The sequence below is a fragment of the Larus michahellis genome, chromosome 3, assembly GCF_964199755.1.
Source record: "Larus michahellis chromosome 3, bLarMic1.1, whole genome shotgun sequence".
Lineage (NCBI taxonomy): Eukaryota > Metazoa > Chordata > Aves > Charadriiformes > Laridae > Larus > Larus michahellis.
Genome location: NC_133898.1, coordinates 125,276,233 through 125,302,058, shown reverse-complemented (window position 1 = coordinate 125,302,058; position 25,826 = coordinate 125,276,233). Strand labels below are relative to the sequence as shown.

The 25,826-nt window shown below is 43.2% G+C and overlaps 1 protein-coding gene across 2 annotated transcripts in view; it reads right to left on the bottom strand.

Annotated features, from left to right (window-relative positions):
• The window catches only part of RCAN2 (regulator of calcineurin 2), a 95,162-nt gene that overhangs the window by 20,294 nt on the left and 49,042 nt on the right, over positions 1 to 25,826 (bottom strand). Inside the window, exon 1 of one of the 2 annotated variants that reach the window (XM_074582042.1) lies at positions 21,699 to 22,182. The exons of the other annotated variant lie outside the window; for it this stretch is intronic. Within the exon in view, the coding sequence (XP_074438143.1) occupies positions 21,699 to 21,785 (87 nt within the window). The 5' untranslated portion in view covers positions 21,786 to 22,182. Of the gene's footprint in view, positions 1 to 21,698; positions 22,183 to 25,826 lie in introns of those variants that run through there. 2 annotated transcript variants of the gene reach the window in all.

The following is a 25,826-nucleotide window of genomic DNA, read 5'->3' as shown; positions in this document are numbered from 1 at the left end:
AACTTTGTGATGACAAGAATAGGTAGGAAACTGGAAGTTTCCCGGAAACTGGAAGTTCTGATAGGTTGGGGTTTTTTTATTTCACATTCCACACCGGGACCGAGGCAGTGAGAGCCATCCCTCACCACCAGTCCTCCCGCAGGACACTCCACCGAGGCGTGACGGCATTGCGATAGCCCCACAAACCTCCTGGGGCGCGGAACAAGGCAGACTTGCCTCTTGAAAAACGAGCCGAACTAAATAAATTTACCTTCAGCTTCCAACTCATCAGCACACCAAAAGGTACAGAGATAATATCTGCCCCAAAGCTTAATGGAAGCGGCACTCAGGTTTCAGAAGAGGCTGGCAAATGTCAGGGGCACGGAATTTTGCTGCGTTGCCTTTTCTGTTTTTAACCAGCTCACATCCCTGTTTACCTCAATGTGACGCACATTCCTCCCGCTTAGCTCCACTGATCTGGAAACCAAAGGCTCCTTCAAGATGAAATAAATTGTTCCTGTGGCAATGCCAAGGGGGTGATTTAATAGAGTTTGGAGACTTCTCAATTCAATTTCACACCCAACGATTGAGCTAAAAGAAAAAAACAAAAATCCACACTTTACATTTCTTCCTCATACGAGCACGGCTGTTTTACTGTATCACCAGCGCCCGATTTTCTGAGCACTCCGTATTTGAAGTGCTCCGGTTCCAGATGCTCCCAGAAACGCTGGAAGCGCTCTTGCAAACCAGCTGGCCAAGTGCACATTAAATGACGAGGTCTATTAGTTTCGCCCCCAGTGCTGGGGAGCGTTCTGTTAAGAGAACATCATTCTTTGTCCTCTCAGAAGCTACTTTTGATTCCTGTGCTGGGTACCATTTTGTGCATCACTCGATTATTTATTTTTTTTGCTTTTTGCATCATATGTGGCAGTGGGGGGAAAAAAAAAAAAAAAAGCAAGAGCAGGTTTGTGGAGGATTTAATGCAATTTCTGTTTTCCAAATAGCAGCCTTACATTTTGGCTTTAGCATGATAAAAGTAAGGCTAGTAACAAAGACATGAAGAAAAGAGTCCGACTTTCCTGAAGAAAAGCCTTTTTTTGTTTGTTTGATTTTAAGAATTCAAACAATAAACGAGTAGATAATATATGTAGTGAACCCCAAGGAGCTCCTCTGCATTGGATTTAAGATTGTACATAGTACAATACCGGCTATCGGTTTTGTCTTATTGCTGCAAACATTTAAGCCCAACAATTAATTGGTAGCACAAGGAGCAAATTGCTGCCTGCATGTTTAGCCTGTTTCAGTAATTCCTGAAGTTCCTGTTATCTTAATTTAGCAAACAAAGCTGAGGAAGAACAACAACCTCAATTATTTTTTTACCACTAGCTGCTACGCTTGTATCCATAACGGCGTTCCAATAGGAGCAGATCTCGACAACTAAACAGTTGGTGCTGAGGACTTTCTGATCAGGCGCCACGGACCGCGTGCCCATTAGCAGTTGGAGCATATTAAGCACACTATTGGAGTGCATCTCCTGTATTAATTTCATCTGAAAGGTATCCAGTTCATGAACTGCTCTGTGATGTGAGCGAAAAGCACAGTTAATGAAGATCGAGAGGGAAGTTGCCTCGTGAGAATCCCCGGCTCAGACTAAAAATGCTAACGTAGACGCAAGGCAGTATCTCTCATAAGAATAGTCGGCTAGCACTCCTGGAAAAGCCAAAAAAACCCACAAAGAAATAAAAAAAAATATTAAAGTGCTAAGGACAATAATAAATAAGGGACTGGTAGTCCGACTTGTGCGGGAAACTAGGATGAAGGTTATGCATTACGAGAAGCTGCGTGAAAAATATTCATACTAACCATGTTAACTTAGGAACGGTAAGGAAAGCTACACAAATACCCATCTTCTTATTACACTATTTTTCATTGATCTTTCACAATTTAAGTTTCATCTCCTCAACCCTTCTGAGGTCATACCACTGTCCTCTTCTGCGTGGTGACACTGAGGCAAAGACCGACTCACTTATAGTCACAGCGCCCACTTTTGGGCAACCGTGGGAGTAGAACTGGTGTTTCCGTAACTCGTTCAGGAGCATCTTCCTTCTCCAAGCACACGAAAAGCCAGTCAGAGTTATCCAGAAAGCTCAGCCTCTCAAAAATCCGTTACCGAGCCCGTCGAAGTGTCAGCGGACACCTCCATCGCTGTCGGTGACGCAGAATCAGGACCTCACTGAACAGAATGCTCAATGCAACAATGAAATATAATAAAGAGAACACTAAGAGCCGAGCAACTTTGTTTTATTTATACTCTTGGAGCTGTAATGTTGTAAAACCACCATAAAATACATACTATTCATTCCCTGTCTCTGTCAACCCAGTTAAACTAGAAAAATAAACAAGAAAAAGCCATGGGACAGTTTAAACAAATAAAATGCTTGCCTGGCCCATTCCTGATTTACTATTTCATCTACAGTGATCAACATCCATAGCAGTTCAGCTGTTTCTCATCACGGTCACGGAGAATGCTCTTTCCCTTCCCTCTCCCCCAACAACTGCAAACTGCACTAACGTGACTAAAAATAAAGTTTCGACTTGTCTGGATTTAGAAAGGACACTGACAATTTTGAAAGTGACTATTAAAAAACAAAACAAGTAAGAGAGCGGAAGAGAATCTAATCTCGTGCTCCTCCATGAATATTATTTAACCATTGGAAAAAAGCGCAAGGGAAAACTATTGACCCACCAATACTCATCCTCAGAAGTTTAGGAAGGAAATCTCTGCCGCGGTGTAGCTTCAAATACAAAGGAAAAACAGTCTATCTGGAGACAAAAATGTAGAAGTCTGTTTTCATTCAAGGCATTAGGTTTACTTTGCACCTCTGCACTAAAACATAAAACAAAGAGCCTCCTACTGTCCTCCCTCGCCTTTCTCCCCGCCGTTGCAGCCCACAATTAGTGGGCAGAATCTGCAGGGCCGTGACCACCGTCTCACGCTCTGGTTGTGTGATTTGACTGTTCCTTCTTCTTGCCAGTCTGTCTCGACCATCTGTCATTCGCCGTCTTACACTTCGTTTGCAAATTACTCAGGCAGGTCTGTTGTCTGTGTATATTTGAAGAGCTCCTAGAAGCTACAGCCTCCGAGACTGGAGTCTCTTTGTACAATAAAGATACATCAAGGACAATAAAATGCCATCTCCAGTTGAGCGACTGAATGGAGTCTGTAGCAAACCTACAGAAACTACACGTGAATACATTTCAAGACTAGCAGTATACAAAAAAAGTTCAATAAAGGTACCTTCTATCAGAAATAAACATGTAAGAAAGAGGTAAAAAGAAAACTAAGGAAAAGAAAATCATCATTCAGCTGGAAAACAGGAAAGGTGTACATAGAAGAAACTTTCTGTTCTCTCCAGGGAGACCTGATAGCGGCCTCCCAGCACCTGAAGGGGGCCTACAGGAAGGATGGGGAGGGACGCTTTATCAGGGAGTGTGGCAATAGGACGAGGGGTAACGGTTTTAAACTGAAAGAGGGGAGGTTTAGGTTGGATATCAGGAAGAAATTCTTTACTGTGAGGGTGGTGAGACACAGGAACAGGTTGCCCAGAGAAGCTGTGGCTGCCCCATCCCTGGAGGTGTTCAAGGCCAGGCTGGACGGGGCTTGGAGCAGCCTGGTCTGGTGGGAGGTGTCCCTGCCCAGGGCAGGGGGGTGGAACTGGATGATCTTTAAGGTCCCTTCCAACCCGAACCATTCTGTGATTCTGTGAAATAGAGGGATATGGGAATGCTTTTCTAGGATCCATTTCAGACACATTCTGGCCCGTTCTGTCTCTCGTCCACCCGGCTCAGTGTAGGTGATGGAACCGGAGCACACTGGTCACGCTGCCACGCACCGTGACGGAACGGGTGACACGCACGATTCAAACAAATTTTACCTGATGGGCTGCCTAAGGATTTGAGCGTCCAGGGTCACACGAGAGACGCTTACACCACAGCACAGCTTTCTGCATTTTGTGCTCGCTTAATACAGCAAACCCCTTCACATCAACAGAGATCAATATAGTTTCCTTAAAACACGTTAACTTGTTCTAGTTCCTAATTTCACTTTAAAATAGAGAAGTGGTCTAAGTGGAAGAAGATGCATAATGGAAGAGGAAAATAAGGTGAAATAAACCAACCTTAAAACACAGTTCAGAAACGATGATGTCTTTTAAATTGAGATACAGAAAAAATAGGTTGAGTTGCTGCAATCTTTTAAGTGAAGTTATTTCCAGAAAAGACTTTTATGATTCATTAAGGTCTCCTTCTGTTGCTTGCCAGTGAAAATCCATCTTCGTCATTAATTCTTTATGTATATTTTCTTTTTAACCTATTTTGCTCTTTGTAGTCCTTCCTTCACTAATCGTTTATGAGAAAACATTTGAGCGTGATGCATTTATTTGAAAAGGAAGAAAATCTTCTTTTATTATTACACAGGGTATAGAATTCCCCCACAACAAGAATTGTGCTATCAGAAATGGAAAGACAAGGGGGGAAAAAAAAGACGGTAACTACAAGTAACAGTCTGTTTCTCTCGACTTAAAATGGCAAAAATTCTATAGGCTAAAATGATTATATTTATCCATTGCACTGAAAGAGATAAGTATAAAAGACTGCAAGTATTTCATTCTCCTTCATTCACTGATTTGGTGCCCTCAGAGGAGCCTCAGATGAGCTGTAGTCTGCTGGGTATAATTGATCTTAATGCCGTTATCACTCTGCAAAGTCTACCTGTGAACTTGATTTTGCAGATTGCGGCAGAAAATGGATGGCAAGCATCTGCAGAAACAGAAACGATACCTTCTTCCCTCTGCGCTTTTTCTACATTGTCACTGGAACACCTATTTCAGCAGTGTCCTACAAAAAAACCTGAAGAGGCTTTCCAGTTCCAATAAATTTCAGTGAAAAAAAACCAAAAAACCAAAAGTGCTTGAAATATTTTTACACTATAAGAGGCTGTTTTCTCCCCCATCAGAGGTCACAGTCTTTAGAGGACTCCGGGATCCCAAGCTGTACAGATGCTGAAATATCAAAGAAATGCTGTCTCCACAATGGTCTACCCGCCTAATTAAAAAAAAAATAAAAATCAACAGCATATTTTAATTTCCAATATATACCACAATGCTTATTGGCCTCTAGAACTTTATAGTGTTATAGTACCCAATGAAGTCAAGAATTTAGCGCATTTCAGAAAATTGGGCTCGTGTAGGCCAGAAGAAAGGGTGTTGGGTGGCCTTGGTAAGCAGCTCCCCAGCACCCCCGGAGGAGTTCCTGAGATGACAGACCCAGGCTCTGTATCAGGTACACGAGGGCAGAAAAAGAAGCAATGGTTTCTATCTGCCCCATCAGCCGCCTGTACTGTCCGCTACCAGACAGGATACGGACGAGGGAATTTCGGTCTTACAGTGATATAATTGTTTTATTAAGCAGATGGAAGAAACCCCAGGGTGAAAAAGCAAATATTCCCGACCAAACTGCTCCCATGTCATTTTTCAACCAACTGGATAATTTCCAGTTGGCACAGACTTTGTTTAGAAACAAGAATTGGAAAGTAGACTAATCCTATCTTACAGCTAAAAACAGCACTGCTCTTCATCAAAATCATTTTCATTTCCTGATGTGAAAAAATATATCAGTAACAGCATGATATTAAAAAGATACTGGCCTGGCGTTATGAAACTGAAGCCGCTCTTCACAGAAGCTTGTATCCAGAGCAATCAGTGCGAAGGCAACGAGCCCAGTGACTAGCAAGCAGAGTATTACCCACATGTAGATTTTATTCTTTTTTATGAACAATTTTTTTTTAAAAATAAGTAGTACATATAAAAATAATTAGCATCCCGTAGAGTCCAGTTTCTTGCCCCCTGGCACTTTCACACTGTCAAAGAAAGGTACGTGCCTTGTGAATGCCATTATCTAAGTCCATAATGTGTGTATCTGCAGAGCTGGAGACAAACTTCCTACAAGAAAGACACTGAGGTGCTGGAGCGTGTCCAGAGAAGGGCAACGGAGCTGGTGAGGGGTCTGGAGCACAAGTCTTGTGAGGAGCGGCTGAGGGAGCTGGGGGTGTTCAGCCTGGAGAGAAGGAGGCTGAGGGGAGACCTTCTTGCTCTCTACAACTGCCTGAAAGGAGGGGGTAGAGAGGTGGGGGTCGGTCTCTTCTCCCACGGAACAGGGGATAGGACAAGGGGAAACGGCCTCAAGTTGTGCCAGGGGAGGTTTAGATTGGATATTAGGAAAAACTTACACTGCAAGGGTTACCAAGCGCTGGAACGGGCTGCCCAGGGCAGTGGTGGAGTCACCGTCCCTGAAGGTATTTAAAAGACAGGCAGACATAGTGCTCAGAGATATGGTTTAGTGGTGGACTTTGGCAGTGCTAGGCTGATGGCTGGACTCGATGATCAGACAGGTCCCTTCCAACATGGCAACTCCATGATTCTATGTGGACTCAAGGAGTCTGGCGTTGAGGTTAACAATATTTTTCAAAGCACTAAAGTTTGGTGCAAATGGATTGTAAGTGACATGGAAGATGTGGGATTACCAATTTCAGAGGAACTTGTCAGTCAAAATAAAGAGAAGCAACCTGTTCCCTACTGAGGTTACATCTTCAAAGGTCAGAGGGTCTCCCAGACCCCTCAGCCCGGTGCATGGACTGTACCTGCCCCCAGCTGCAAATCACTGCACTGCACGGTGTCAGTTGTAGCCTCAAGAACAGAATTTACACTTATCAATTTCAATGGAACTGTTTACTTAATCAGTATGGGATGCTAATAATATTCAATTACGGGCAAATTATCAACTAAAAGCAAACAAGTTCATCCTACGAGTCCCTTAGCGCAGTCCACAGGCTCTTTCTAAGGGGTATTTAAATCAGAAACACAGTTGATCTAGACATGCTACATACAAACCTCAAATTCGACGGAAAACATTTAGGGGAGAATAAATCTTTAGAAGAGGCTGAAAGAAAGTCTATCCTCCTATAGATAAGTGGTCTCAAAATAGAGTAGTTCAATGTATACCAATCTGCAGCTATTATCAACCACATACTTAATTTTACACAGATGTATACACACCTATTAATTATCATTTTAACCAATAAAATTATCATTTTACCTATACCGATTACTTATTCCCAAAGTAAATTCTCCTTATCCAAGACATTCTAAACCTTTTCTTAAGTTCCACCTGCCCTGCTTCTGTTTCACTATAAAACTATACAAACTATAAAACTATATAAAATAGTTAACGCTGAAGCAAATTCCAGCGAACACCAAGCCTATGACATTCAAAAATATTCTGTGTTGTTTTCTAGGATGCGGCATGCATTGAGTAACCTCCTGTTTCGAGACTGCTACGTAAGCCAAGCAAATGCTTTTATTCAGCAATACTTAGTGACACCAAGCTCTCTCCCCTACCCCAAGAAACATCACTACTTTGGCCCTTAATATTGTGGGCAGGTAGCTTACATTGCCACAGTTTTCCAACAGTTTCAGTCTAGTTTTCTGCTACAAAAGCAAGAAATAGATATCTAAATATCTTTCCTCTTTATTCATTTATTTAAGAAAAAAAAAAATCAGACAAAAATGCATCAACTTCCCAAACCTCTAAAACTTTAAGTATGCCAATAAATCACTTATTTCTGTTATGGCCCAGCATTTGGCTTTGCTCCCAGCTGTCGTGATTAATAAGAATTATTTTTTTCGTTCAACGATTCTCAGATTATGGTTCAAGGACTAGCAGTAGCCTGCGGAAAGCTGGCTGGTCACAAAGTCCTGGAATTCCTCTAATATAGTCAGCTGTTTCTAAAGATAAAGGTACCACCTTTCACACTTCAATAGTTTTCCTCTTAGGATCTGTAAACAGGAACGCAACATGAAATCTCATGTTTAGGCAAAAAAATGTGCATCTGAAAAATCTAACCATCCTGAAGAGACAAACGGCACGCCCGCAATAGCGAGTTTACTTAAACTAACCAGCGGCGACATTAGCACAGAACCCAAAATAATAAACTCAACGGAATTAATGCGCTCAAGAACAGCGCAATGCTATCCACGGTTCGAGAGCTTTCGGTCCGCTTGACAACAGCGTCAGAAAGTACCTGCCCCTTGCAAACCACTAGCCAAGCACCAAGCGGGACTAGACTTTATCCGCAGTGCCAGGCTCTGTAACGACTTCAAGAAGCAGAATAACCCCCCCACACCAGTAACTAGCTGTAACAGAAGAGGGTGAAGGCAGTGCTGGTGCCGTTGGAAGGGCTGCCATCCCTGTTAGTGCTCAGCTTCTAACATTTGCCAGGTTCTCTCCAGTTGTATTTGCTTTAGGGCACACTGAAAACTAGCCCCAATAGCCCAGCATCGGCGTACCAAAGAGAGAGAATAAGCGATATAGAATCATAGAAGCTTCATGGTTGGAAAGGACCTTTGAGATCATTGAATCCAACCACACACCCCCCAATAAAAAAAACAACAACCAAACCAAACAAAAAAAAAACCCACAAACAAACCCCTACAATCTCTGCCACTAGAGCATGCCCTGAAGTGCCACATCTAGACGTTTCTTAAACACCTCTAGGGATGGTGACTCAACCCCCTCCCTGGGCAGGCTGTGCCAGTGCCTGACCACTCTTTCAGTAAAGGAATTCTTCCCAATATCTAACCTAAACCTCCCCTGCCCCAACTTCAGACCATTTCCTCTGGTCCTGTCATTATTCACCTGGGAGAAGAGGCCAACACCCACCTCTCTCCAACCTCCTTTCAGGGAGTTGTAGAGGGCAATGAGGTCTCCCCTCAGCCTCCTCTTCTCCAAGCTAAACATGCCCAGCTCCCTCAGCCTCTCCTCATATGCCCTGGTCTCCAGACCCCTCACCAGCCTGGTTGCTCTCCTCTGGACATGCTCCAGCACTTCAATGTCCCTCTTGTACAGCGGGGCCCAGATCTGAACACAGCACTTGAGGTGAGGCCTCACCAGTGCCGAGTACAGAGGCACCATCACTTCCCTGCTCCTGCTGGCCACGCTATTCCTGATACAAGCCAGAATGCTGTTGGCCTTCTTGGCCACCTGGGCACACTGCTGGCTCATGTGAAGCTGGCCGTCCACCAGCACCCCCAGGTCCTTTTCTGCCGGGCAGCTTTCCAGCCACTCTTCCCCAAGCCTGTAGCGTTGCTTGGGGTTGTTGTGACCGAAATGCAGGACCCGGCACTTGGCCTTGTTAAACCTCATACAGTTGGTCTTGGCCCATGGATCCAGCCTGTCCAGGTCCCTCTGTAGAGCCTTCCTACCCTCAAGCAGATCAACACTCCCACCTAGTTTGGTGTCACCTGCAAACTTACTGAGGGTGCATTCGATCCCTTCATCCAGATCATTGATAAAGATATTAAACAAAACTGGCCCCAAAACTGAGCCCTGAGGGACACCACTGGTGACCGGCGCCAAGAAGATTTCACCCCATTAATCACAACTCTCTGGGCATGGCCATCCAGCCAGTTTTTAACCCAGCGAAGAGTACACTTGTCTATGCCATGATGCGCCAGCTTCTCCAGGAGAATGCTGTGGGGGATGGTGTCAAAGGCCTTACCAAAGTCCAGATAGACAACGTCCACAGCCTTCCCCGCATCCAGAAGGTGGGTCACATGGTTATAGAAAGAGATCAGGTTGGTTAAGAAGGATCTCCCCTTCCTAAACCCATGTCGGCTGGCCCTGATCCCTTGGCTGCCCTGCACTTGCCGTGAGAGCTCACTCAAGATGATCCTCTTCATGATCTCTCCTGGTACCAAGGTCAGGCTGACAGACCTGTAGTTTCCCAGATCCTCCTTCCGACCCTTCTTGTAGATGGGCGTCACATTAGCCACCCTCCAGTCATCTGGTACCTGCCCTGTTGACCAAGAGTGTTGATGGAGAGAGGCTTGGTGAGCTCTCCCGCCAGCTCCCTGAGTGCTCTTGGGTGAATCCCATCCGGCCCCATAGACTTATGTACGTCTAGGTGCAGAAGCAGATCATTGACTACTTCCTCCTGGATTATGGGTGGGTTGTTCTGCTCTCCATCCTTATCTTCCAGCTCAGGAGGCTGAGCACCCTGGTGTGCCTATTGAAGACGGAGGCAAAGAAGGCATTCAGTATCTCAGCCTCCTCCTCGTCCTTGGTTGCAACTTTCCCCCCTGCATCCAGTAAGGGATGGAGATATGCACTATCTTCCGTATATCCAGAAATTACATGCAGGGAATCGTATCCTGGGCTGCATCCCCAGCAGCGTGGCCAGCAGGGCAAGGGAGGAGGTTCTGCCCCTCTGCTCCGCTCTGGTGAGACCCCCCTGCAGTGCTGCCTCCAGCTCTGGGGCCTCAGCACAAGAAGGACATGGACCTGTTGGTGCGGGTCCAGAGCAGGCCATGAAGATGATCAGAGGGCTGGAGCAGCTCTGCTGTGAGGACAGGCTGAGAGAGCTGGGGGGTTCAGCCTGGAGAAGAGAAGGCTCCAGGGAGACCTTAGAGCATCCTTCCAGTACCTGAAGGGGGCCTACAGGAAAGATGGGGAGGGACTTTTTACAAGGGCCTGTCGTGACAGGATGGTGGTTTTAAACTGAACAATGGAAGATTTAGATTGCACATAAGGAAGAAATTTTTCACTCTGAGGGTGGTGAGACCCTGACCCACGCTGCCCAGAGAAGCCGTGGCTGCCCCATCCCTGGAGGTGTTCAAGACCAGGCTGGGATGGGGCTTTGAGCAGCCTGGTCTGGTGGGAGGTGTCCCTGCCCATGGCAGGGGGTCGGAAGTAGATGATCTTTAAGGTCCCTTCCAACTCTAACTATTTTGTGGTTCTACATTTGCGTTGATTACAAAAGTATGATAATGCTGACTATTACTTATTGCAATTCACTAGAACTCAAGAGATTTGCATCACACAACTGCTTAGACACGTGAACTTCTTTATACAGCTGTGATTTTGATTTTTTTTTTTTTTCAGGTGTACTCCTTTGCACTCTTGTTGCTTAATTAAAGTTTGCTGAGAATTTTGACCCTGCCCCACAGGCAGGGTGTCAACCACGTGTTGTATTTTTAAGGTTTTTCTGTGTTGACTACCGTCATTAATTTCAACCTGGTTCCAGGAAGAAACACATGATCTTATCTACTTAAATGCCTTCACCATTTGAGAATGAACCACTTCTGGTTTAGACATTTTTTAAACAACTGTGCACTCACCTTATGGAAATCATATTTAGACTTTAGATTACTTATGAAAATGACCTGAACAGTGTGAAAGCTTTAGTCAAAATATCTACCTTCCACATCTCCTTTATCCCACTTATCCAGTTGACCTGTCAAACAAGGAAGGCATACTGGTTTGACATGATTGGCTCTAGACAACCCAGGCCTAATTACTTCCAAAGTACTTACAAACTTATTTCCAAAATTCAAATTAGATAAAAAAATCTGTAATTATCCAGGCCTTTCTCCCCCTCCAGCTTTTAAACACAAATGCCGTTTCTTTCCATCTCCCATCCTCGGCAGCGTCTCTGTAACCTACGAATTCTCAAAGATCATTTCAAATAGTTGAAAGATGATTTCAAGTATATCCTAAAGCATTCTTTGGTAGATTTTATCAGGTCTTGTATGCTTGAATAACTGTCTTACCTGTTTATTTTTTGCAGTTTTTCTCTGCTCTGGCCACTCCTACGGTTGGGGTTTTTTAGCTATTAATTTAGCTGATTGTCTGTCAAGCACTTTACGTAACACACATGAAATCAGTCATACCGTAACCCTGCCCACACTGTTCGTTATGTAGGTACCTCGCTCTTCATGGATTTGCACACTGTTTTCCTCGTACATTTTATGCATCACAAGACTTTGCCTTATTGTTATTTAAATCCTCTGCTAATTGAAATTAATTTTGTGATCTTGCGCACTTGGTTTTCACTTTTTATATAAATCCCTAAACTGCTGCAAAGCAAAAGGAGTATCTGATGTAGCCATAACAGTCTCTTAATGTCCGTCCCATCTGTCCTTTGCATCAGGACAGATAATCGCCATTATGCATTCAAGAGTGCCTCCTTAACTGCTAATTCTCATGCACTTCTCCGTCTCTCAGATAATCTTCTTAGGAGACACTATTTACCAGCTCCATCAGGCTGCTGAAAGCGACTTTTTAAAAAAATAATTTTTCTTGTTCATCTGATCTCAGACTTTCTTTATTTCAAAAGCTTACTTCAAAATAATTTTCACCAAAAGTACTTGCCATTATTAATTTCTTCCTTAATTGCTAAGATCAAAATCGAAAATCAAATACAAATTATCTACCTTCATTTGCCAAAAGAAGCGTGCCCAGAACATTCTCATAATTTGATATATCATGTCTTAGTGTATCACTTACCGTTTGGATACTTTCAACAATTTCGCAAGTATTGTTATTTATTTCTAGTATCCGCTACCACATTGGACAAAAACAACAAGGGAAAACACACAATTCCTTATTGCATTCCAGGAGGATGAAGCAGAAAGGAAGATAGAGAAGGCAGGAATAAGATATGTTAAAAGAGAACAGATTATTCTTTTTCGTAGGGTTTACAAAATATATTCTGTCCCAGGCGTGCATATGTAGCTTAGTCTAGCCACATTCAATGACTTAATTCCTTCTAAGACATTTAATAGCAAAATGTTTTAAGAAGAAACTCAAAAGGAGAGTGGCAGCAGCCCAGAGCAGCAGCTCACAAAGGGATTTTGTTACCTGGAGGCGGAATGGAAGCCAGTGGAAGATGCTTTCAGGAAAGCAAACAAACTTTCAAGAAACCGAAGGTTTCAACGATCCAAACACCTTGGTGAAAGCTTTGTCAAAAAGACCTTCTTTTTTCAACCATCGCCGGGTTTTATCTGTCATCTTGTGTTAGGTTCTGCTCTCAAAGTCTCTAAATCATTCCGCAACACCATGAGAAGTCAAAGTCCTCTGTTCGCACCTTGGTCTTCCATTGATTATTCTTTTCTCCATCAATTCTCCCTCCATCCTAAACTCCTCTGCCTCACCCGCTCAATCGGAAGGCCTGCCATGACCTACCTCCCTGCCCCAGGGAGTTATCTCCATTCTTGGAGATACTTTATCTCCAAAGTTATCTCTGCAAGAGTTATCTCCATTCTTGGTCTTGCACCACAGAGGCACTTCTGATGGGAAGAACCCCCTCCTGTCATCATACTGACCTCCCTCCTCTGAAACCTTCCTCATTTCAGCACGTTTTTGAATAACCAACCGGTTTCCTCCTCCCTCAGGTTAAAACCACAGCACAGAGGACTTCCAACTATGACCTGCTCCTTAAAGATACTTGCTTCTCTTAAATGCATGTTCCTCTTTGAGGGAGAAAGGCGTAAGGGCCATTTCTGACGGTGGGTTGTTTTGGGTTTTGTTTTTTTTTGATCAGCATTAGTAAACAAAATAATAATCCCCCCCAAACAACACCCACCCCCAAACAAAAGCACCCCCACCAAACCAACCACTACAGACAAGCGGCAGTTAAAACAAACTTCCCATTATAGTTCAATTATTTAGATAATTAAAAAGTTTGTATTCTTGTTGGTTTTACTGGTTTTCTCTCAGAAACACAGAAAACTAATCAAAACTGAATGAACCTTGCCATCAGGCAACAGAATATGCAGCAAAGGCTGATGAAACTTCAGGCTGGTAAAATTGGAGTAAGACTTAGACAGCAAATAAAACAATCCTATTTCCTCCATAAATGGAATTTCATTTCTTGAGAGGATTAGCAGTTCTTTTACCATGACTTGTCCATCTGCCTGCACACCAGCACACCTGACCTGCATGAATAAAAGGACAAAGGAGATTTCTGCAAGGTTACGACTTCTCTGGCCACGACACGGGTGTAACACAGCAGAACTCCTGTGGCATGATTCAGCTGTCTGAATGCCTCCACCTTTTATGGCCAACGTATCAAGATTGCTCACTGCAATATACGAAGCAGACAGATACTTCCACAAGTGACAAATTGAGCTGAAGAAATTACAGTGTGCAGCTGCCTGCTGATACCGCTCTGAGCACAACAGGTTCATTGTGTTTCTCAGCTCAGTGACTATTATTTCAACAGAGGGGACTATCTGGTGCTGCAAAACTGGAGGCTCTTCCATGCTGCAGCACATTTGTCCTGCTAAATATGAAGCCGGCCTGCAAGATAAAGTCCATCTCTCTGTCCAGATGCTTCCAGAAGCTCAGGCAGATTCTGAAAGGTAGCAAGTTTGGGCTAAATAAAATAAACAAACAAAAAACCCCAAACAACTAGTAACTAAGCCATGCTCCTTGCTCTCTGGAAAGCATCTAGCGCTCAAACAGCATTTCAAATTGAACATTTACAGAAATAGATTGTTAAAAACAAGGATTATTAATTACACCAGATCCGGTACATTCCAATCCAGTTTCCTAATGGGAAAACTTACTTCCTGATTCCTTAGTTTTCCATCTGCAAATACTTGGAACTTTATGAGACCACTCTGAAGTTTTTTCAGTAACTCCAGGAGTGCAGAAGAGAAACAGAGTGCCAGGGAGATGTTAGACTGCAGCACCCAGCTCTGCACTGGCCCATCTGTCTGGCTCCCGTGCGTGGTTTGCTGCGCGGACGTCCTGCAAGGACAGCGGGGCTGTTGACTCCACCAGAGCTCCCGCACCCAAGGGCTTCTCGATTCGGAGACTCCAAATAGGGGCAGCTAAACGCATCACTGGAACACTGGTGGTGCGAGAAGGTGATTGGCTGCACGAGCATTTTGGAAGCATTGTCAATGAGAAAAAAAAAGGGGGGAGAAAGTTAACTATTTGGCCAGGAAAAAAAAAAAAGTATGATTTCCTATACTACAATTAGTGCTGAGGGCAGCTAAGCTGTCATGCCTCAAGCTAGCAGCAGCTGAGGCTCATCTGTATGATCTACACCAAATCAGAAGTCAAACTTTGGGGTTGTTCAGCCTGGAGAAGAGAAGGCTCCAGGGAGACCTCAGAGCAGCCTTCAAGTACTTAAAGGGGCCTACAGGAAAGCTGGGGAGGGACTCTTTATGAGGGACCGATAGGACGAGGGGTAACGGTTTTAAACTGAAAGAGGGGAGGTTTAGGTTAGATATCAGGAAGAAATTCTTTACTGTGAGGGTGGTGAGACACAGGAAGAGGTTGCCCAGAGAAGCTGTGGCTGCCCCATCCCTGGAAGTGTTCAAGGCCAGGCTGGATGGGGCTTTGAGCAGCCTGGTCTGGTGGGAGGTGTCCCTGCCCAGGGCAGCGGGGTTGGAACTGGATGATCTTTAAGGTCCCTTCCAACCCAAACCATTCTGTGATTCTGTAAGACTCAATATTAGGAAGTCAATAAATAGTCACTTTGAGGAAGGTTAGGCAGTACAGTCTCAGAAGTCTCCCATGGGGAAAATTTTAATTCTGTTGGCATTGAGAAGGAGAAGGTGCTTATTGACACGTAGCCATATGAATGGGGGAAATTTTCAGGAAAAGCCCATGGACACAGTCCTGGGACCACTATAAATGTGTGTATGGAAAAACCAAGATCCTGCAGCTACCGAGCACTGAGTTGGAGGCTTAGCTAGGCCAGCTTCTGGCCCTTGGCAGCTTGTGTGTTGGCCAAGTGCTTGATAAACCGTGGCACTCTTCTTGTTCAGCATCTCTTTGCCAAGGAAGAAATCACTGCTCGAGACCATACGGTCATGGTTGTTTGCATTCCAGCACATGATTAGATAACATCTTCCAAAGCAAATATGCTGTTTGGCACACGAATGATCAAAACAAACTAAGTAGATTATTTATCGCCTTTGGTAGAATCACCCCTAGAAAATACTAAAGGAAGAGCTGTCCAACCATAAAGCACATCTGTTAGTCTATGTGCAGAAGAAGCTGGTGCAGACCTCTGCCTCAAAACCTGCAACTTCTCTCAGTATCAAAGCTTAGATCATGCTCAGAAGCAGCAAACGGTATCAATAACGCTTGAGACAAAACAGTGCACATACGCAGTACTTTCAGAGAAGAATGAGACTAGATCACTAGAGACTTGAAAACAACGTACCCTTGAAAAACATTTTTTGAGAAAAACAGAAAGAATTTGGGTACGTCACCTCTCTGGGTTCTTCTGGGAATTCTAACCAAAGTCATTATTTAATGAAAAACCAGTATCTCACTCACATCTGTATTAAAAGGACCTCAATCTATAGCTGTACTGATTAATTCTTCAAATCTGCTAAAGAAAATCACCATCTCTTCATTGTTCCTCACATATGCTGGGCCATTTATCAGTATAATTGCAAGGTCCTTCTTACCTTGGATTAATGCTGCATCTTCTAGCAACACATTCTAGCTGTTACATATTTTTTGACCGCGTATTGCTCTTGGTCTAATTATCCTTATGAAAAGGAAGTATCTTTATGTGAATTCCAACAGAAAGGAGGATCAAAGAAGAATGCAAAAACCTCTGACTTGTTCTGCTGTTCGTTCTGCTAATACAGAAGAATGAAGACTGATAAGGGGAAAGCGTGCCATATTCACAGCTGCACAAGCACCTGCAGCTGCCACTGACCTCCAGTGTAACAGCCTGAGACAAGCAAAAAGCAAGGGCAAATAATTGAAGGTAAGCCTAAAGGGCAATATCACAACCCTCAGAAGTCTTACCATTGTATCATCTCTTCTTCGGAAACTTCTTAAGGGTTCAACTGCCTTCACACGGGGCAATGAGAAGGACAAAGACAAAGCTTAAGCTATTTCTGTAACACAGGTTACCAGCGTACCTTGGTCTGCGGTAGCACTGGGTGACAAGTGAGCAATCTGAGCTTGAGTGGGTCCTGAGGAGGCAACAAAGACGATGAAAGGGCTGGAGCACCTCCCCTGTGAGGACAGGCTGAGAGGGTTGGGGTTGTTCAGCCTGGAGAAGAGCTTATTGTGGCCTTTCAGTACCCAAAGGGGGCCTACAGGAAAGATGGGGACAAACTTTTTAGCAGGGCCTGCAGTGATAGGACAAGGGGTAATGGCTTTAAACTAAAAGAGGGAAGATTTAGACTAGATATAAGGAAGGCATTTTTTTACAATGAAGGGGGCGAAACACTGGCCCAGGTTCCCCAGAGAGGAGGCAGATGCCCCATCCCTGGAAATATCCAAGGTCAGGTTGGACGGGTCTCTGAGCAACCTCATATAGTTGAAGATGTCCCTGCTCATTGCAGGGAACGTTAGACTAGAGAACTTTATGAACCCAAACTATTCTATGATTCTGTGATTCTAAATAGTAACAGAAGTTACAAAAGCAATCCTTTCAAGCCACCAGGGCATTTTTGGCATGTTGTTTGTTTTCCTCCTTATAGCCCTAGCCCCATGACTTACGCAGCCTCTTCCCACAAATCAAGCTTACATGGCTAAGGAGAAGAATCTGAAAAAGAGAAACTCAAACTCTCCCAACGGCATGATTTCTGCCATTGGCAGCTGGTGGTATCCGCAGGGGCAGCAACGCTCCGCCCTTTTTCTACAGCTTTCTTCACTGGATTCTAATCTTACAGCACTTAAACTTTAAATCTCAGAACATCTCTGTGAATGAGCGGCTTTTACAAATGTAGAAGTGAAGTGGGGAGGAAAAACCGCAAGAACCTAGTAAGCTTTTGCCCTCTAGACCTCGGAAGTTTAGATACGATGTTAGACTGCTAAAGCTCTCAAAGGCAACTGCAGGGCAATGACTGATCTCCAAACCATCCATCCCAAACAACCAGTATGAGCAGTGTGCTCACTGGAGCATTTGAACTGAATAATGAGTTTACGGATTGACAGAGATCCTGCTCCAAAGGGGATTAATCCCCCAAAGCAATACGGTCAGAACAGTGAAACTCTTCCTCCTATTTCCCTTTGCTGCCTGGCTTGTGTCCACGTTGGTTTTTCCCCTGCATTAAGATAATGTTCCTATCCACATTACTTTACATTACTGTCTTCAGATACAAATGCGATCAATCTGATCATTAGTATTTCTTCTGTGCTACGGTAGCGCCTCTTGGACCCAGTCGTACCTTGTTGCCTTGCGGAACGGTGCATGTGAACATAACTGAAGAGAGAACATGAAGAATTAATAATATAAGCATGTGGTGCTTAGAGGAAGAGGTATCAGTTTAAATTCTCTTCCACTGTTTCAGTAATGTCTGGAATTTCTCTATTAGAAATAAACAAGATATTCATTAGCTAATTGCTTATGTAACAAACATCATTACATAAAATTATCATGTAGAGGCGCTGAAAGAAGAATTTTAATTATCCAGGTGAACTTCAAAGCAGAACTGCACTTTGTGATTTCTATGGTTGCCTTCTCAACTTTACTAATTCCTGATATACAGGCACTGCACAGTCAGTAGCATGTTGATTAGCCTGACCCAATTTTGGGATTATAAAAGACAACTCAAAGCAGCAGCTGATCAAACCCGAAAGGCCTGTTGGATGGGTTCACGGATGGTAAACCAACGGTGTCAGCGCTGTGGGCCAGCTGCCAGTTTCAGGGCATCCATACAAGCCTCTGTTGAAAGGCTGAGCCACTCCAAACGCTGAAACTAAAAAGCTTTGCCTTCAGTACTAAGTAATCGCTCTCCTGTTTCAGAGGCCAAATGGAAAAAAGAGTATTTCCGAGCTTGTCTGCCAGATGCTAAGAGCATAATGCCTACAGAACAAGGTCACTTGCATAGGCGGAAAAGCAGCAATAAGCTAAGCAGCTCCCTCTACTCCAAGCCCTGAGCCCAGCCTTTGCCCGTCTCTGTAAGAATGTCCCAGCACTGAAGGGCCGTTGCTCTGGAGGAGTGACAGCTCCAGGAGTCACCATTGCCACCACCTGCTGCGAGAGCTCCTGCTCTACAGCCCAAACACGTAAGAAGCTCTTCCACTCCCGCCCGCCCCTCTCTCCAGCCTGCTGGCTGCAGGCAGCCGCCCAGGCGCGTCCAACCCGCAAAGGATGGCTCAGTACAGCCGGGGGCCTTCTCCAAAGCCTTCTCCAGTCCTAACCCTAAACTGAAATAAAATGAGCTACACTGCAAGCATACCCTAAAACCTAAAGCACAACTCTTGCTGAGGTTGGGGAACTACTTCTACAGGACTAATAGCTCATTTTAATAAGTCTCATCAAGCACTAGGCATATCATGAAATCTTTAATATATCCGTTTACTGCTGAAGGAACATTCCCTTCACACAGCCAGAAGGTTCCCTACAAAAAAAAAAAACCTTTCCCCTACATGAAAAGCTCTATAGCAGAAGAAAACTTAAAGGACAATAGCCTAGACTTCAGTTTTCAATACTTCTTGTGCCTTTCAGCTGACCTGCAGAAGGGCTGGGCAGAGGGGTGCCCAAAGGAGAAGAGGGGAAGGGGAGAAGGCAGGATTTCTGTGCTTGCTTTTGCTCTTTGAACTTCAACCTCCACATCCTTCTCTTCTCAGGAACAGCCTCCTTCCTTTTGAACTTTAAAGCTTGATGTTCCCCTCATCCTATCAAAGTCAAACATTTTTATGTTCACAGTGACCACACTGTCAACAAGAAAACCCACCCTGAAGTGAACCCCTTTTGGAGATAAAACCCCCGTATATTTATTTATTTATTTATTTATTTATTTATTTATTTATTTTTGCTGCAATTCTCCTGGGAGCAAAGAGCTGGGGGGGGTCTCTCCACCTTTAAAACATCAGGAGCGCTGAAACTTTCCCAAGAAGGATGCCTACACTGCAGCCTGCAGCGCAGAGAGGGGCTGGGGATCAGCCCAGATCCCCAGGCTCGAGCACTGGAAGCAGCCCAGCACGGCCTCCCGCAGCCCAGTTTGTTGACAACCGAGGGCAGACTGGTCTGCAGTGAGGCGTGGGCCACTGAGGACAGGCTGCTTCTGGCATCTAAGCCAGACAACTTCAAAGTAGACTTACCGTTTCTAAGCTGCAGTGCAGTCTGCAGTGCAGTCTCCATTGTAAATACACCCAAAGTCTTTCCTCTCAACATTTTAATTCAGACATCGGAAAAAAAAAAGGGGGGGGGGGGAGGGAAAAAAAAAAAAGAAAAGGCAGTTTTAACCAAAGGAAACAAAGTACAGACAGTCCAAGTAACATGAAAGGGATTACAATTCCTGTAATGTCTCTGTAACCCTTTTGTTCTCTTTTATCCCGTGTTCCTGGGCCACACTTCCCAGATGCTGCAGCTTAAATCGGGCTAATCTAAGTCTGACCAAAGTCAATGGAAAGCTTTCTGCTGATTTTATGGAAGCCAAAAATTCTGCTTTTTCATTGCTATTGTTATATGAATAAGGATACAAGAAGATCACTAGAACTTGAATTTCTTGCACAGTCTTATGTTGAACATGGACCAGACACTAAGAGACAATTGCTCCAGGTACAAACTCATATCGATGCAGGTGTAATTCATAAATTTAAAAAATAAAATAAAATGTTCTTAAGTAAAAAACAAAAGAAGAAATAAGCAGACAAAATGTTTTACTACTTCAAAACACTACAGGAAACATGTCCCAATGCAGGCACGACTGGTCACCTGAACCATTCCTCTGAATTATTTCCTATTTCATCTCTAAATCCAGCATTAAACTGTTAAAAAAAGCTCCTTAAATTAAGACGAATCCCTTGCTGGCAACACAAAAGCAGTATACATGATATCACCTGGTAACAAACTAACAGAGATACAAAAATCATAATGACTTCTTGCAAATGAAAGTGGTTTTATTTCCAGATATTTCCACTGGCTTCAATGTTTGACTCAGAGTTAACAGAACAGGGGTTCAGAATTCAACCTCCAATTTGTAAATCCTTTTTTCCCCGTTCCATTCTTTTAATACTAAGACCAGAGCAATCAGATTAGAAACTAATGTTGTCTGTATCTTTGTCCTTTAAATAAACTGCTGAATATCACTGTATGACACCTATGAGCTCTTTCAGATGATCTGTGAAAAGCATACTTAAAATTCCTCTTTCAAACTTAATTTGCTGTGATTTTCTCGCAGGAATATGAGAATAAATGAAAAAGATAATTGATTTCAACACTAAGCAATTACAGACAATGATTTTTCTACAGCAGTTGTCTAATTAAGAGACTATGAGCCCAGCATATCGAGCCTTTGATTTAAGCATTGTTTTTGAGGTATTCATATGATACGCAACATGCATAACTTTTTGTGTTCTGTTACACTGCAGATGCACCAAAATACTCGCTACAAACTTGTAACCCTTCACCAAAAAAATTCATACTCGTACACATGATTTGGATCCAAAGAAATGAAACAGCTACTGTTCAAGAGAGTAAAAATATCTGAGGATTATCAACATCGATAAATAACATGCACGGTAAGGCTGATCTAAAAAGTGACACGGGACTAAAAATACCTCGAGAAAATTAACAATGAATGATTTGTTATGAATATGAAACATGCATATGCACAGATGTCAGTTATATAACCCATTTCTTTTATCATTAAAGAGTAAACACTAGCCTATTCTTTCAGCTTACCAAAACACAGTAAAAAGCAGGCACATTTCTCTCCCATATTTCTCTCCCCTAATTAATAGATTTATTTTTTTTTTTAAACTGCCTGTCTTTTACTACTGAAGCAGAATCTCATCTGTCTCCTTATTCTGAATTGCTACATACAAATGCCTATTGCTCCCCAAAGGCTTTTCTAAGAAGCATCTGTAACAAAAGAATTGTAGGCGCATACCTTAACCTCTTGGTTGGCAAAAATCTCCACATCAACCCCACAGGCAACCAGAGTGGAGACATCACAGTCCATGCTACGGGCTGGCATCCCCCCCTTTTGTACACAGAGTTAGGCAACCTCAGAGTAACAAATGATTGCAAGGCGGGGGGGGAAAAAAAAAAAAAAAAAAGAAAAAAAAATCTTCAATTCAGTACTGCAATGGAACAGTCCAAAATTCTGCTTCGATGCTGGCAATAACTGCCAGCTTCCCACACGAGCTCTTTGCACTTATCGGAGTTGCTCCTTGCCTGTCCCTCGCACACCCCCCGACTGAGCAGGCACGGCACAGTAGCAGCGCTGCTCCATCTCGCACGGCGATGACATCACCACAAAGACTGACATAAGCTAAATCTATTTTTTTTTTTTTTTTTTTTTATCCCCCCCCCCTCAACCCTTTTTATCTCTAAGGCAGCGCAGTGGATCAAATTGAACATGATTATGTGCTAAATCTGAACCCGGACTGAATCAATTCAAGCAGCGTTCGCTGGCAACTGAGTCATAGCTGTTGTTTCAGCTGAGTGCTTATGTTGGCAAAAAAAAGATCGCCTGACACTGAAAGCTCCACTCCGCGTGTGAATTAACCCAGCACTCAAAGCCACTAAGCTCAGGGTAACGTTCGTTACTTTATTATACTTTAAAACCCATGGCAGAACACTAATAAATAAAAAAAAAAAAACCCTAACAAAAACCAAACCAATGAAAACCTCAGCATCCTGCTTTTAATAGCTCTAAATCTTTTTTTAATAAAGCACGCCTCGTAACGCCACACGTGAGATTAGAGAGAACATCCACTCCCATCATCAGGAGCGACCAACGTCCCGCAAATTTGATCCCAGCGCTCAGACACACGAGTCGCGTTCCGACTCATCTTCAGGAAGATCAGAGGGATGCCTGTGTGTGATCTGGAAGTCAATACCCCTCCGAAGAACACAACACGAAAATCCCCCTTGAAATTAGGACTTCACGTGACGCAACCTTTATACCACCTGTCCTCAGGGTCACTCCTTCACAAATGTAACAGCATTCAACTGAAAGGAACAGATTTAAGTAAAGTGAAGAAGTTTTACGCCTGCTGACTCGGTGGTCTGGTTATGGTTTGCAAGTTTATTTTTTAATGATAGAAAAAAAATACCTACAAAATTGGGACTTCTAAAGTTGATCTTTATCCCAGACTCACACCATTATTTTTCCTCTAATGTTTCATTTTTGTGATCCATAAATTACTTTTAATTGCTGCAGGCCTAGAGAGGACATTTATGGCTAACTCAGATTAACAGGCAGAAATAAAATATTTAAGTATCGATAAAAACCCAGCAGCAGCAGCACGTAGCGCCGTGTAAGAGACTGTTCTGCCTCTTCCACTTCCATTGACGGGCGTTGCAGCTTGCATCACCTCCCTTGATGCCACACATAGTTTTAGACAACGCAGTTTAAATACCAGTAGCAGACTATCTCAGACACGTACGCTGAACCACCGTTTACCTTCAGACTACCCTACCCTTAATGAAACTCAAAATGAAGACACCTGGGAAAAATATATCAAGCGCTTCCCACCAAAACTGTGCATTCAGACACCTACAAGCAGCAGCAGCTTCAGATTAGACTCAAACCACCCTGGTTTACTTTCGCCAGCACCGTAAATGGGATGAGCGCAGGGAATTCCAGATCAGCCGATGGCAGAACAACCTCTGCTGAGAATTCCACTCTTGACCCCCACCAGCTGGCAGTAAGGTTAGATGCCGATACAGAAAAGCTGAGGTGTCTTACCAGAACATCCTTTTCCAAGTTTTAAAGTATTTTCCCAGTTTTTCACTTCCATTTATAGTAGCCCCTTGAGCAGTTACCACAAACGAAGGTCCAGAACCAGGCCAGAAACACATCCCAGCACTAAAGACTTTCCAAATTAAGCCTATCCCGATCAACAAATGTTGATAGTACTTGGTAGTACAAGGCAGCAAATGAATCAATATGGTTTATCATGATAATCAATTGTCTTGAACACCAGTCGCTTCATCAGTCAAGTTTTTTCATAAACCATAGGAAAAGACTTTTTTGAAAGAATTTGAAGTTGACCTTTTTGTGCATGTTTAGAGGAACTTTTATTCATACATTTGAGTATCATATATGTGATATCAGAAAGAAGCCATAAAGATGCCTGATTGAGGTTCCAAGCAGGCAGCAATGGAAAAATCACGTCATCAGCAAACTGAGAAGTTGGGAAGTGGTTACCAAAGAGCTGGAAGGAAACACTGAAAGAAAAGACGAGTTACGTATATCTGAGCCTAATGAAACTTTTAGCAGCGGGGACCGACAGGACAAAAAAACATAACAAACATTTGAAAAAGATCAAGAATTAAGACTGTGCTGATCCCTAAGGTTTAGAAAAGCATCCGAAGTGGTGCCTGGCCTGAGTGTGGTTTCATAGCAGCGACGGAAAAAAGATCTTACGATACAGAGCTACGCTGGATAGTTCCATAATAATTACTTTCCTTTTTGAATTTTTAAAACTGTCACCTATCAATTTCAATAGCCCACCTCCTTAAATCTTCTTATGAAAACTGGTACGTGGTGTGCGAACTTACCTGTTCCACTTCATGATTATTCTTGGACTTCTACTATTCATCTTCTTTCAAGATAGAATCATTGCAATTTTTCCACTCCGTCTGAGTAAGGAAGCCTTACTGAGATCACAATTACTTTTATTTCTTGTTTCTTCTTGCCTGTTCCTAAGCATAACCTATTTTTTCCCCCTTAAAAACCACTCCAGCTCACTGGGGTATTTTAGTGAGCTCTTTGCAGAGACAACGTAGTTGTTTTTGCTTCTCGAAAACAAAGATTACCTAACAGAGGAACTCTACAGAGAGTTTGAGTATTTCAACTTCTGTCTTTCAATATATGTCATATTCTGTTTGTTACTACTCACTTCTCATTTGAAATCAAGACATAATTCTATGTGAGAATTTTTTCAGGGCACTCTACAATTCCTTACAGTCCCATCTAATGTTAATATTTTTTTTTTTATTATTATCGGATAACTTAAAATTGATTGATATTGACTGCTTTCTCCAGATCGGGAGACATGTTTTTCAATGAAATTTAGAGAAAGATCCTTTCAATTTCTTTCAAAACAATTCTTAACTCTGGCTTTAAATGGTCTGGTTAAATTCAATTCAGCAAACTCACAAGAAAAAAAAAATAAAGCCATATTTCATGCATATTTTAAAGTCTCATACTTAATAAACACAAATTGATATAGACACATAATGCACTTCAGCATAGTCGAATAACCTACTCTTTCAATCATCACAAATCACAGCTTTTGTACAAACATGGGAGCAGGAAAGCCGCTCTCTTGTTGGTGGGTGCTAAGCCGGAGGATTTATGGATCATATATAAAACTTAAAGCTTCACCTGAAAGTTAAAGGCTAGACAACATATAGAATACTAATACTGACCAAAACAAGCAGATATTTATTTTATTTTTTCAAGTAGAACAGTTGGTGCTGAGGCCCTGACATGAACAATATACCTATTTCAAGAGGGATCATTTTAGGCTGGCTCTAGTACGCCCGGTGGGCTGGTGCCCAGCAGCAGCCCAGTAGAAGCAGTCCTGGAGGCATCCTCCGGTTTAGGTTCATCTGAAGGGAACCCACATTCACAGTGAGCCCAGCGTATCGAGTCTTTGATTTATGCAATCTGCCCAGAAGGTGGAAGACAACTTCAGAAGAAAAGAGCCTGAGCTAGAATGCTAATCTAAGTGCTTCCTAAAGTATATAGCTCTACTGGAACAGGCTGCCCAGAGAAGCTGTGGATGCCCCATCCCTGGAGGTGTTCAAGGCCAGGCTGGATGGGGCTTGGAGCAGCCTGGTCTAGTGGGAGGTGTCCCTGCCCATGGCAGGGGGTTGGAACTGGGTGATCTTTAACGTCCCTTCCAACCCAAACCACTCTATGATTCTATGACTGTCATCCCCTAACAATTTTACACAGGGCTTAAGGCCACAGGCACCAATTCTGAGAATGGGGAGAACGTAGAGAGTTTTTAGCAGTCATTCAGAAGTTTCTCAGTTCATCTCAGGTTTTGTCCATAGT